Here is a 14,496-nt window from a genome sequence, read left to right on the forward strand (position 1 = left end):
TTATTAGTATGGGGTACTTCAAGGTAGGGTCTTAGGTCCAATCCTAATCATATGCTATGTCTATGAACTATTTTTTAAAGGTTCGATTTTAACCAACAAATGCGTAACAGAAAACACATTATGACAGTGCTCGAAGCTCAAATACACGGATGCATTCTTGCTATAAGAATTTTGATAAGTTTACTTTTTAAACTGAACGGTAGAGGCTTATAGTTAAATGAAACACAACCGTTTGATTATAGCTTGTATTCGTGACTGCAGTGCTACGAACATTACATTACGATCTTAATGCTAGGTACACACAATACATATAATATAAAAAGTACCTATTATGAAGTACGTATACTTCATACATGCTACATAATATACTTCATATACTTCAGAACATTCTTCTCAAAAAAAACATAATTCACATACATACAGTTTACTCTAGGTGTCTAGTTTTAGACTCCTACTTGCTTTATATTTTTGGTTCTAGTATATTTTTCACATTTTTTCTAGGTATTTTTTAGTACTAGCTTAGTTGGTCTTTATTTTATAAGTAGCTTTTTTATTTCTTGGGGTAGAATGGGTTTTTTAATAGAGTTACTTTCAGGTGGGACACCGACATGTTTTCCTATATCACTACCGGATAAATTACGTATTAAGAGATCTCGATATAGAAATAGACATTTGAATTAATTTTATTTTTAACTAGCGGTCCGCCCCGGCTTCGCCCGTGGTACATGTTTACGTTTTCTCTACATAAGAACCATCCTCATACTTCAAGGAATATAATAAAAAAAGAATTATCGAAATCGGTTCAGCCGTTCTCGAGTTATGCGCTTACCAACACATTTTGCGATTCATTTTTATATATCAGATTTTATGATTCTATAGTTTTTAAATAACATATTTTGAAATGCTCCTTATTGCATAGTAGTTAGAGTTGAAAATCAGTTAATTTCAAATGAAGCTTCGATTAATAAACGTATTTAAGAAACAATTTTTTATTTTATTTTTATCCTATTTGATAATACTATTATGTCTAGGTATACAATGCACAATTTTTTGTCTATTTTTGGTATATTATAATGGGTATTCTTAGTTTTATGTGTCTCTATTATAAGTATTTATTTTACAGCACAGTGTGTATAGATAAGACGTTTATTTAGTGCACCTTTTCTTTTTGTTCTCGTTACATGTTACCGCACAATCCCACCCAATACACACACGAAACGTGAAACTAACCGGGAAACCATCCCACCTAATGTCAAAATGGAATGTTGGGATCCACAAAGTCAAACGTCGTCCGCGACGAAAAAAACGAAAATAAACTTGTCTCTGCCTTTATGGACTCTATGGTACACGCGACGCGTTGTCTGTGAATTCCAAATTGGAACTGTGATTTTCGAAATACGAACGTCGTTTGTGATTTAAAAAATTTAAATTGTTATTGGGGCCAAAACGCATTTTGTATTGCATTTAACGCGTTGGACGCGTGGTTTTTTCTTAATTTTAATTCTTGTATTTTACTTTTTTGTTTTCAACCCGTGCTATTTTATTGTGTTTTTTTTCATCTGCATTGTGTTGTTCGTGATGACAGTTCGCGCGTGGTACAGATCGAACATACCTCTACCGTACTTGTTTTTTGGCGTGACGTCTTGTATATGGGGTGTTGCTATTTTAGTCTATCATCAGATTTACGGCTAATACATGAAGTGTGCAATTCGAATCGGTGTATATTTTAAAGTTAGAATTTTAGCAATCACTGATATTTACATTTTAATCATATTGATGTTTTATTTTGAATCAAATTGTATTATGCTCAACTGATTAACATACGGCTGAGTGAAATTATTTTATTTCGTAAGAAATGGCCGTTTTCACAAAAAGCGACTCAATATCTAGTCTTCATATTTTAATCTAGTCCCAAAGAACGCTATTACCAAAGATCTTATTTAAATAACCTTTACCACTCGAACTAGTCATTTTTTTGTTTATTTTACTATTTATTTATTCGTGTCAATTATTTTTAAATGTTCTTAATTTAAACACAACACGTGCGTAGGTTTTTATAAAGGTTGCCAGTATTTTAGTGTAGTTTTTCCACGATTTACGAATTTTGAAATCCACCCACCGAAAATAAATCTGTTTTTATTCATCCATTTCATTAATTATTAAATAAAAATAGACCCTACTGTATAGATTTTAAGGTTGTGTTTAAAACAAGAACTTTATTTTATGCAACATGACAACACAGTGCAGAATTGCCATAGTTTAGATACTTTTTTAGATCAATTTTAGAATCTCAGTTCTTGTATATTATTTATTTCTTTAGTTGGTGTCATCTTTTTTATTTACCAGTGCATAAATTTTATAGCATTTTAACAATTAAATTAATAATTTTAAACTAATTATTACTAAGATGACACTAACTTGTGCTGTTACTGTTTAAAGGCATTTTTTTATTATTTAATACTTTATTTTACGATATAAGTCGGATACTAAAGTTGGCAATTGCTCGGTTATCATAATCTACGGAGAAACTGGTGCCTAAACATATTATATGAACGTCTTTTAAGTTCGAATTCAAGGAATTTTGTACTTAAATTATATATGCATAAAGTTTATATTTCTAAATAATCTTTGTACATGCAAATAATTGCCAGCTTCAGTAAGTCGACTGTTAACGTCTCTAATCTTTGGTTAGTCTGTTATTTTAAGAGCATTATTTACGCATTTAATTTTTTTTTTGTTATTACTCGTAAGCTTTGGTACCGTCATATGTGTGACGTTGGCGATTTTGTATAAACAAGGTGTACAAATGTGCAATATGTACATAACCTATATGATATTAAACCTGTTGTACTGTCCTGTTATTTTGTTTTTTATTAAGTTTACCCTAAAGTTCTATCAAGTAACTGACATGGGAATGTCGACTTTATTCCCTTGATATTAAAGTTAGTTTTGGTTGACTTTACTATAAATGGATACGATATTGAAATTTGAACTTTATTGCCTTTAAAATAAAGTTGTAATTTCGCAAGCAGCCAGGCAGGGATCAACGAAATCGACATATTGGAGCGGCAAAGAAGAGAACGGTTCGTGCTTTTGGCTAAATAACTTATAATGTCCTTTAGATTAGAAATTGTGATTGTTTATTTTGTTTTGTCCTCTGTACAATATCTGTTGGTTATTTTAATATTATTATTTAGTAATTAGATAAAAAATATCTTAATTTATTAAGTACTAAAAATAGTGGGAGTAAAAAATTTACTTAAAGTACATAAGATTGTATGTTTCACAACAGATATTGTTCGTATTTAAAAGGTTTTTTATTTAATGGATTCATGTCTTTGTGCTGCGTTCTTAGATAATAACATAGTTGTCATATTTCCTATCGTTCCATTGTAAGTACGAGCAAGTGTAAAGAATAAAATTATGTTTGTATGTGTCGTCATTGTTTTGGAGGTCCGTTTTGGGATGGGATTTTTGTTTTGTGTCCTTGTAATTTTTTGAGGGAAGAAAATCTTGTTTGAGTGTAGTTAAGGACTATGTTGAGTTACTTCTTCAAACTGATTTAAGAAAGAGAATGTAGCAAACTATTATTCAAAATAAAAAAAAAAATCGTGAATTAATAATTTCACCTGAGTAAATGTAGGTATATTGTTCCAATTGATTGATTTCATCTTAATGTTTCTTAAAAGGTTAACAAAATTTGTCACTTCAAATTTGACTCCTAAACAATGACACCTACCCTTTCGGCCATTTTTTTTATTGTATAGTGGAAACGATTATATACCCCCAAACATGAAATGCTTCGCTTTTGCTTGAGCTTCCTGCGGTGGCATGGATGTGACAGACCACAGACTATATCCGTACCACAAATAACGGAATTACACCACAGATTACAAATATAAAGTTGTCCATTCATAACACCACATAACGCATTAAGCGACATGGTTTTATTTTCTTTAACACTTGTTTGTATACGCACATAGGTATTGACTAATCTGTTTTATTGTAAACTACACTCGTTCTTTTTGTAAACATTCCTGGGATGCGAGTCATTATTTAATATTACTAAATTATATTTTGGTTTGTAAAAATATATTTATATTGGGTGGATTGGATTTTAGTAACAAATATTTTTTTATACACTTTTTATTCATAATATGTAATATTTGATATGTTAATAACAATATAAACGTCTAGAAACTTCTACGAACACATGTAGAAATTTCTAGAACTGCTTGTTTTTTCAAAATTTAACTCGAAAGGTATTGTATATAAATATTGATTCGTACACACGGGATAGTAGTTTGTACAGCGTCTATTATAATCGTCCAACTTGCATGTCATGCCCCAAATTGTTCACTAAAACATGTCATGTATAGTCGGGTACTTAAGTGTCCTATTGTTTTAAGATTCTAGTTGCTTTCGTGTATGTAAGGGCTTTATCGCACAGTATATAGTAGTTAATATATATTATTTGTAGTATACACTTTAGCACTCGACTGTACACAATCAATTAGCATAGTTTTCAAATATGGTTACCGGTTGGGATTGGTTTATGTGTTTTCACCCTTAATGTTCATACTTATAAAGTTTATTTTTGCATAGCATTGTAATGTTATAGGTAAATATTATGTGTTTCAGTTTTGGACCGACCACCGTCACAAATGAGCTACTTAGAGCAGTTTCTGAAAGACGCGCCGGCTGAGAGGCATTACGATAATGTCAGTACGATTAACAGCGAGCAGAAGGTATGTTTGTTTGTAATTACGTATATATTTAAATATATTAGAACGTGTATATAAGTTTGGTAGATTTAGAGTAGTGAACTCACATATAGATTTTTTTTTGTTTTTTTAGAAGTATAGAGTTAAGAATAGAAGAGAAGATGTTTAGAAATAAATGATGAATTTTTGTGACCTGATGTTTTATAATGATTTTAGTGAGTCAAAACCGAGTCTTAAGCAGTCGGTTACACACAAACATACAGGTGAAGCTAATAATAGCGTGTTAAAAAAGTGAATAAAAAATATAACACTAGTTAACACAGATACTTATGTGTTAAGCATTTGTTTTGATTTTAATTATGAAGTCCATACAGAAATGACCAGCATTGGAACTAGTACATTTTTCATATTGACTAATATGAATCAAGCCCGTATAGAACAGTCAAGAAAGTCGGAACCTATACTTTTTATATTCATTAATATTAATCAATTGTCCACCATCGCTTCAGGTTCAGGCTATAATAAACTAAATCACATATTAATTGTGCTCATAATCATGTTATCGAAGTGAAACTTCTTAAGGCGCGTTGAGAGTAAAACTTCAAGGTCGCGTAAGAGCAATACCGTCACGCCATGGAGTAAGGCGACTTTGGTATCTTTGAATCTTGCCAAAGAAGTTTCACTTCTGACACGTGTGCTCGGCACACACACTCTTTTTTGTGACTAATAAGTAATATTGTTCTATTAACCGCTTATTATTTGGCTATAATTTTGTTTTACCGCTTTTACGCACAGATGTCGCCGCAGTATCGTTATAGAAATGTGCAGCATTGTTGTAACTCGAAGGTGATTATGTTTGTTTGTTTTTTTATTTATATTTTGTGTTTAATTGCATGTTTCTGCGGTTTTTAAATAGTGAATAACATGTTTTTTTGTGCTATGTTCATGGTCAAACTAAATTCCACTCTAAAGAGTTAGTAGTAATGTATATTTTTGTTCTATTAAAAGTTTTCATAAGTATTATCTAATCAGTACTAATGTTCCATCCTATTTTTTGTTGTTATATTACTGATTTTAGATTTTGATCGTGGTTAAAATAAAAAAGTGACCTTTTTAACTAAGATAATGAAAAATTAACAACTTTTGAAATTTTGAAGATGTGTGTATTTCAATTCACATGAAAAAATGTGAAGCGTGCTTTGTGTTCTCCATTTTTACATTTTCACTAAGATTTTTTGAATTCTAGAACGACGAAATTTGAATTATGTTAACGTTTATTTTAGATATCATACCAAATTTCATGAGTAAACAAATATTCTCTATACAAAAATTGAATATTATGTATATCATTAAACTAAACTGTCAAAATATACATTAACTATGCTCGACCAAAATCAATCGATCCTTCATTTGACAAATATAAAAACGTTAACTATACAAAAACAAAAAAAAAAGACGGGTTGCACTCCGGGAGTGCCGGCAGAAGTGAAAACTTGATTATTAACGTTCAGCATGTTTGATATTTTGGAATGGTATCCGTCTTACGCATGGAATATAAGGGCTAAAAATCCGTCTTACGCTTTTTCGATCAGGCCACGTGTCCTGACGCGAGTTTAAGATTTTATACCCAACGCCGCTAAAGAAGTTTTCACTTCAAAAGTAGTAAAATTAAATAATAAAATATTCACAACACAGAGAATGTACGGCTCCCAGCAATCGACAGCGCTGAGCGGTTCAGCCGAATCTCAAGACGAAATGGAACAGCGCGCAGCATCGCCCATTTCGTGCAAGAGTTCACCGAGCGAAATGTCCACTGTAAGTATTATTGGTGTATTTGATATTTATGTATGTATATGTTATTAAAAGTAGCCTTATCCTAATTTTATTCCTAATTTAAATTTAGACGTAACTTGGTTTTGAGCCCAGTAGAATGACCAGTAATATTTAGGTTATGTGCCATATTACTTCCTAATTTTCATTTGTTCCCAACGAGTAACACCCTCAAATGTCACACTGTTACTCGATGGGATTTTTTTCTGAAAAAATTCCCAACCGGTCACACTACCAGTCACACTGTTACTCGATGGGAATTTCTTCAGAAAAAAATCCCAACCAGTCACACTGTTACTCGATGGGACTGTTGAACTTAATGAAAATAAGAATTAAATCGGTTTTTTAAATTTTTTATTAAAATCAACAAAATAACAACATTGGTAAATACAGTTACTTAATTACGGACGTTACACGTTAACATTCGTCATATTGCTAGTAATTCTCATTTTAATGTTTTAGTCATAGTAACAATATCTAAACACAATCGGCCTTATATAATATAACAGAGTAAATCATCACATTTTACAATAATTAACAGTCCTTATTTCTAATATTAATTTGAACCTTTAAAGAAGAATTTTCTAAATATAATCAGCCTTATGTTTGTACCTATATGCATGTATCACAGTAAATCATCACATTTTACATTTTACATTATTTAGTAAATCGTCCCTCTCCCCCACTTACGACACGTGGCCGCCGCCGCCGGGGCGCGGGAAGAGGGATGCAAAAGTATTTTTACATTAAATGTGCATGGAAAATAACCGCCATTACACACTCGCGATAACTGATGTTGCCGGCTTATCATAACTTTATTTTGCAATACATAATTTTAATTGTCACAACATACTTATAATTATATGTATTTGGAAAATTGTTTAAAGTTCAAATTAACATTAGAAATTAGAACTGATAATTGTTGTAAAATGTGATGATTTACTCTGATATATTATATAAAGCTGATTGTATTTAGGTACCTCCCCCCCCTTATTACGTGGGACTTAAATATAGATGGCGAGATGTGGGTGTAATATTACACCTCTGCCTACCCCTTCGGGGATACAGGCGTGAGTCTATGTATGTATGTATGTATTTAGGTATTGTAATTTTATTTAATTATTTAAGAATAAAACGTTCAAAGAAGAATCACCAGCAATATGACGAATAAATGTTTTTAAAGTAAAAACCGATTTAATTCTTCTTTTCATTAACTACTGTAATATTGTTACTGGTTGGGAAATTACTAATAAGAAGTTCCCATCGAGTAACAGTGTGACTGGTTGGGAAATTAGTAATAAAAGGTTCCCATCGAGTAACAGTGTGACTGGTTGGGAATTTTTTCTTAAAAACATTCCCATCGAGTAACAGTGTGACATTTGAGGGTGTTACTCGTTGGGAACAAATCCTAATTTTGTAACTGTGCTCACATTGACACATTTTTAAGGAATTATGAAAAATTTGATCTATTCGAAGCACAGTATCTTAACATACAAATTACAGGTCTGCAACATAATTTCAAGTAGACAGTGTAAAGAATACTATATTGTTTATACATATAAAAAATCTTTACTAAAAATCATTTCATGCATAGCTAGCATGACAAACAAATTTTGCTCGTCTGAAACAACTTCTCTTCATCATTCAAGAATCCATTAATTACTTTAATCCTGTACCTAAAATGAACGGATTTCCAAAAAACCTTAGCAGATAAATTTTCCGAACAACCGCAACAGTAATACCCTCCAGAATCGATAAGATTTCCACTAACCGCCAGCAGTTTTCTAAACCTAAATTGATCAGATCTCAACTTATCCATATACCTTCTAAAATCCTAAACCGATATCGATCAGATAGCCACTAACCTCTAGCAGTATTCCCTACAGGACACGTCCACCGCGCCGCCTGTGGCGGGCAAGCAAAAGCTGCACCAATTTTTAGTCAGAACATTCAGCAGTCCAACAAAGTGTAACCACTGCACTTCTCTTATGGTGAGTGTTTCAAATATTAAATTTATCAGATATTAGTAAAGGTATTAATAAAAAATATAATATGTCTACATACTAAATTTCCTTTAGGTAGTAGAAGATCTTTATATCAACGTAATTAATGTAAGATAAATTATATCATATAATCAGACAGGTTAAAGTGAAACTATATCATACAATCCGACACGTTAAAGTGAAACAATATTAAATATATAATAAGACACGTTAAAGTTAAATAATATCATATAATCAGACAGGTTAAAGTGAAATTATATCATACAATCCGACAGGTTACAGTGAAACCATATCATACAATGTCCAAAAACCTATATAAAAAAAATATATTACGTAACTGAATTTTTTAGTCAACAAATTGAAGTGAAATTTCATTAGACATGTCAATAACGTCACATCATGTTGTAAGGTGACGATTTCGGTATCTTTGATTCTTTTCAAAGATTTTCCACTTCTGACACTTGTGTTCGGGTCGCTCACGCTTTATTTACGATTTGTAGCATGACAAAACGGTGTGCTTCAAATCGGCGTGATATCTAATCTTTGAACTCGTACTTTATGGTTTTATGTCAATAACTATAATTTACGTGTAAACCGGTCAGTGCGTCAGATTGGCGTGATATCTTTGAACTCGTGATAACTATAATGTACGTGTGTTTCGGTGTGCGCCAGATCGGCGTGACGCGTCAGGGCGTGGTGTGCGAGCGCTGCGGCGTGGCCGTGCACACGGCGTGCTGCGCGCGCGTGGCGCCGCGCTGCCCGCTGCCCGCCGAGCGCTGCCGCCGCCCGCTCGGCATCGACCCGGCGCGCGGCCAGGGCACCGCCTACGAGGGATACGTCAAGGTACCAGTAGTGCGTGGTGTGCGAGCGCTGCGGCGTGGCCGTGCACACGGCGTGCTGCGCGCGCGTGGCGCCGCGCTGCCCGCTGCCCGCCGAGCGCTGCCGCCGCCCGCTCGGCATCGACCCGGCGCGCGGCCAGGGCACCGCCTACGAGGGATACGTCAAGGTACCAGTAGTGCGTGGTGTGCGAGCGCTGCGGCGTGGCCGTGCACACGGCGTGCTGCGCGCGCGTGGCGCCGCGCTGCCCGCTGCCCGCCGAGCGCTGCCGCCGCCCGCTCGGCATCGACCCGGCGCGCGGCCAGGGCACCGCCTACGAGGGATACGTCAAGGTACCAGTAGTGCGTGGTGTGCGAGCGCTGCGGCGTGGCCGTGCACACGGCGTGCTGCGCGCGCGTGGCGCCGCGCTGCCCGCTGCCCGCCGAGCGCTGCCGCCGCCCGCTCGGCATCGACCCGGCGCGCGGCCAGGGCACCGCCTACGAGGGATACGTCAAGGTACCAGTAGTGCGTGGTGTGCGAGCGCTGCGGCGTGGCCGTGCACACGGCGTGCTGCGCGCGCGTGGCGCCGCGCTGCCCGCTGCCCGCCGAGCGCTGCCGCCGCCCGCTCGGCATCGACCCGGCGCGCGGCCAGGGCACCGCCTACGAGGGATACGTCAAGGTACCAGTAGTGCGTGGTGTGCGAGCGCTGCGGCGTGGCCGTGCACACGGCGTGCTGCGCGCGCGTGGCGCCGCGCTGCCCGCTGCCCGCCGAGCGCTGCCGCCGCCCGCTCGGCATCGACCCGGCGCGCGGCCAGGGCACCGCCTACGAGGGATACGTCAAGGTACCAGTAGTGCGTGGTGTGCGAGCGCTGCGGCGTGGCCGTGCACACGGCGTGCTGCGCGCGCGTGGCGCCGCGCTGCCCGCTGCCCGCCGAGCGCTGCCGCCGCCCGCTCGGCATCGACCCGGCGCGCGGCCAGGGCACCGCCTACGAGGGATACGTCAAGGTACCGGTACCACACCCCGGACACTCCACAGTCACACTGTAGAGACTGCAAATGTGTGTGTTAACGTTTTATGGTTGGCAGTTGGCACATTCGCGTTTTTCTGATGAAATACATCCGTAAACAGCACAATATCTAACCATTTTCTACGAAAAACGATAATCACAAATCCAAAATAATAAAATTACTTTAAGTCGATTTGATTAATGTTGTCAACGTATCGTCCCTGTAGAAAAATGTTGACCATTTTTAGACTGATCGTGCGAGGTGAGGTAAGTTTTAATTTTGGTGGGAGGCGGAGAGTCTCCGTTCTGTAGCGTTTAGCTACTATTATGTATTCTGTGCCAGTAGTAATAGTATTTAGGTTGCCGCGTGCGTTTAACTGGCGGGATGTAGCAGAGCACCGCATTCAAGTGACATGTAAAGATGTGGTCAGTTCAGTATGTGTTATACTATACGTATAACAACAAAGAATGATCACCACTATATCACATCATCACAACACATCACTACTACAAATCTTAATATACTACCATATACAATTAGACACGTTAAAGTAAAATTCCATATCAGACAATCGTACACGTTAAAGTTCCATATCAGACAATCAGACACGTTAAAGTTCCATATCAGACAATCAGACACATGATTCACAAATTGACATCGAAAAGGCACGATAAGGTAAAGTTAAAATAAATTGTTTTATTATTTATCAAAATACATCAAGTACATATTTTGTTTCAACAACGTTCAAAGTGTAAGCAGGCGCTGACTATTACGCTTATACAGGGTGTCCCACTATTGGTATACTAAGCGCGAAGGGACTTGTAGTTTTGCATACACTGATCACGTAAAAAATACATAAACAAAAAAATTTCGTCAAAAATTTTTTGCTAAATTTTTCCTGGAAATCCATGTTTTCTTCTCTGGCTTCGCTCAGCCGGCATATACCGCTTCTCTAATGTGAGCATTTTGTCTATGAAAACATAATCTTAAACGATAGCTCACGTGCTGGTGGCAAAGTTGGGCGGGTTGCTTGTTATGGGTGTACACATAGAGTTTTAAGAATTCATCTATTTGAAAAAAAATTCATCTGGAATTTTATAAGTATTTTTTACGTACTCAGCGTATGCAAAACTACAAGTCCCTTCGCGCTTAGTATACCAACAGTGGGACACCCTGTATACGTAAAAAATATTTATTATTGAATAGTTACCCTCTAATATTGGAATTTTTATATTGCTCCCGGGTTAACCTTTCATGAAACAATAATCAAAGTAAAACTTTAATATTGCAATTTTAATAAAATTCAATAATAATTTTATAGGTGCCAAAACCAGGCGGTGTCAAAAAGGGGTGGATGCGGCAATTTGTTGTCGTCTGTGATTTCAAACTGTTCCTTTACGACATATCGCAAGATAGGTAAGTTTTACTCAAATCAGTATAATTAGATATTTATAATATTTTTCATCATTATTATAATATTTTTTCTAGAAGCACTTACCTAAAACTACATAATTATTCATATTGGTGTTACAAAAGGTCTTTAAAATATTAGAATTAAGTTTTTTTTTCAGATTTTGAATTTATAATTTTCATGTTTCATCACAATATTTTTACAATTTCAATTATGTTCGCGGGTTCGAATTGAAAAAATGATAAAAAAAAATGAAAAATTATTTATTTTTGCAAATTACACAACAAATTTAACAAGAATTTGCTGTAGCTTATTACACATTAATAAAAGTATTAACTATAGCTCCCTTACTAGGAGAACTTGTGTTGTGGGAGCTGGTACGATTATAAAAAGTAGATTTGCTCGTGGTACCGTAATTGTTGATTAAAAAAAATTCCGCCTTGTGATCAAATGTTTTTCTGTTTAAAAAAAAAATGTATCTCAATTTTTTTTTCACTTTCAGAAACGCGCTACCATCAGTGTGCGTCAGTCAAGTGCTGGACATGCGAGACCCGGAGTTCAGTGTCACGTCGGTGAAGGACTCTGACGTGATACACGCTAGCAAACGCGACATACCGTGTATATTTAGGGTTAGTTCTTGTTTGTATGACTGTATGTTTATTGATAAGTAGTTCGAAATAGGTTATGGTGGGTAAATATACTTTGACAATGTTTTAAGGCAATAGTTTTCTTAATTGTAGTAGAAGAGAAGTATTTGTTTTACTAAATAAAGTTTCCAAGTATTTTGATCAAAAAAATTTATTTAAAGAATTGTCATAATACACTGGGGTAGATCCCTTTAAAAATAATAAAAAGTGCAAAAAAATCGCAGTCGGATGAAACCCATTAGAAAAGGAGGGGAATATGATGAAAATTAAAGGAAAAATAAATTACGGTCAATCCGAGTTCGGGAAAAGGGAGGGGGGAGCTTTTAAGAGAAAAAAATGGTTTCTCTTGATTTCCGACAAAACTACAAGTCCTACGGAAAAAAGTTCAATGGCAAAGTTGTAGATAATAAAAAGATCTACAACTTTTGTATTGACAATTTTTTCACATAACCTCAAAATTTAGGTGAAAAATTCAAAAAACCAAGTTTTTGGTTTTTTATTTTTATCTACTTCAAAATTTATGTTTTTTCTACGAAATTTGGTGGAAACTTGCTTTATTATGTCCCAAATACACTGTAATTTATTTGACTGAAAATATTTATTTTTTCGCCTTATTTTGAATTAATACCAAAAAACAACCTAATTTTCAATCGAAAAGTCACCCGTCAAAATATCAGCTTTTTTCAAAAACTTTGGGAGCCTTTTATTCATCAAAATCTCTACTTTTATATGGTGTAAAAAAAATAAACCTTACCATAGTAAATGTTCTCAGGAAATGCTTACAAACAGTGTCATAATTAGCTTTTACTAAATCAGGCACACTTCTCGAACTCTATATCTTCTCTTGTATCGGCTTTTCGGTAATATTTCAAAAGCAAAAAAATTATCTGTTCTAAGTATAATATTTTACAGCATATTCAAAAGCAAAATGATGTCGATAAAAACATTTCAGGTAGTTTGAGAAGTGTGCCTGATTTAGTAAAAGCTCATTTTCACACTGTTTGTATGCATTTTCTGAGAACGTTTACTATGGTAATGTTTATTTTTTTACACCATATGAAAGTAGAGATTTCAATGAATAAAAGGCTCCCCAAGTTTTTGAAAAAAGCTGATATTTTGACGGGTGACTTTTCGATTGAAAATTAGGTTGTTTTTTTGGTATTAATTCAAAATAAGGCGAAAAAATAACTATTTTCAGTCAAATAAATTACAGTGTATTTGGGACATAATAAAGCAAGTTGCCACCAAATTTCGTAGAAAAAAAATAAATTTTGAAGTAGATAAAAATAAAAAACCAAAAACTTGTTTTTTTGAATTTTTCACCTAAATTTTGAGGTTATGTGAAAAAATTGTCAATACAAAAGTTGTAGATCTTTTTATTATCTACAACTTTGCCATTGAACTTTTTTCCGTAGGACTTGTAGTTTTGTCGGAAATCAAGAGAAACCATTTTTTTCTCTTAAAAGCTCCCCCCTCCCTTTTCCCGAACTCGGATTGACCGTAATTTATTTTTCCTTTAATTTTCATCATATTCCCCTCCTTTTCTAATGGGTTTCATCCGACTGCGATTTTTTTTTGTTTCAAAAATTATCTACTCTAGTCTATAAGGTAAGCGTTTGAAAAGATGTTCATATTGTAAAAGTATTATAAAATCTTAATTATCATTAAAATAAATATAAACATAGCTTTATATTGTTAATTTAACATTTCTTAGACATTTACAGATAAATAGTCATGTGCCATAGATATTTTTTAATGCTATAATGATTGGGGTGCCACAAGATGCATTAATAATAAAATTCCTGTTGCATCAATCTTCTTTGACATGTCAAAAGCTTTTGACTTTGTGGACCACAAACTACTTATATATAAATGTGAGAAGTATGGCATTAGAGGTCCTGCTCTTGAATGGATTCATGATTATTTGTTTCAGAGACAACAGAGTGTTGAAATAAATAAAATAAATACCAAGCTAGAGTTCACTACATACAAGTCCCCCTATTTACCTAATAGTTTCGGTGTGCCACAGGGCAGCATATTGGGGCCTTTATTATTTT

At 35.3% G+C, this 14,496-nt stretch overlaps 1 protein-coding gene across 1 annotated transcript in view; it reads left to right on the top strand.

Annotated features, from left to right (window-relative positions):
* Positions 1-14,496, top strand: part of gek (serine/threonine-protein kinase gek) — a 76,691-nt gene that overhangs the window by 38,402 nt on the left and 23,793 nt on the right. Inside the window, exons 27-34 of the mRNA XM_089711830.1 lie at positions 3,033-3,083; positions 4,642-4,748; positions 5,520-5,570; positions 6,420-6,539; positions 8,429-8,545; positions 9,230-9,400; positions 11,703-11,797; positions 12,295-12,421. Of these exons, the coding sequence (XP_089567956.1) occupies positions 3,033-3,083; positions 4,642-4,748; positions 5,520-5,570; positions 6,420-6,539; positions 8,429-8,545; positions 9,230-9,400; positions 11,703-11,797; positions 12,295-12,421 (839 nt within the window). The remainder of the gene's footprint in view (positions 1-3,032; positions 3,084-4,641; positions 4,749-5,519; positions 5,571-6,419; positions 6,540-8,428; positions 8,546-9,229; positions 9,401-11,702; positions 11,798-12,294; positions 12,422-14,496) is intronic.

Source organism: Colias philodice, chromosome 27 (assembly GCF_061535455.1).
Source record: "Colias philodice isolate Cphi_HAF_F1 chromosome 27, ilColPhil1 Martin Lab GWU primary, whole genome shotgun sequence".
NCBI lineage: Eukaryota > Metazoa > Arthropoda > Insecta > Lepidoptera > Pieridae > Colias > Colias philodice.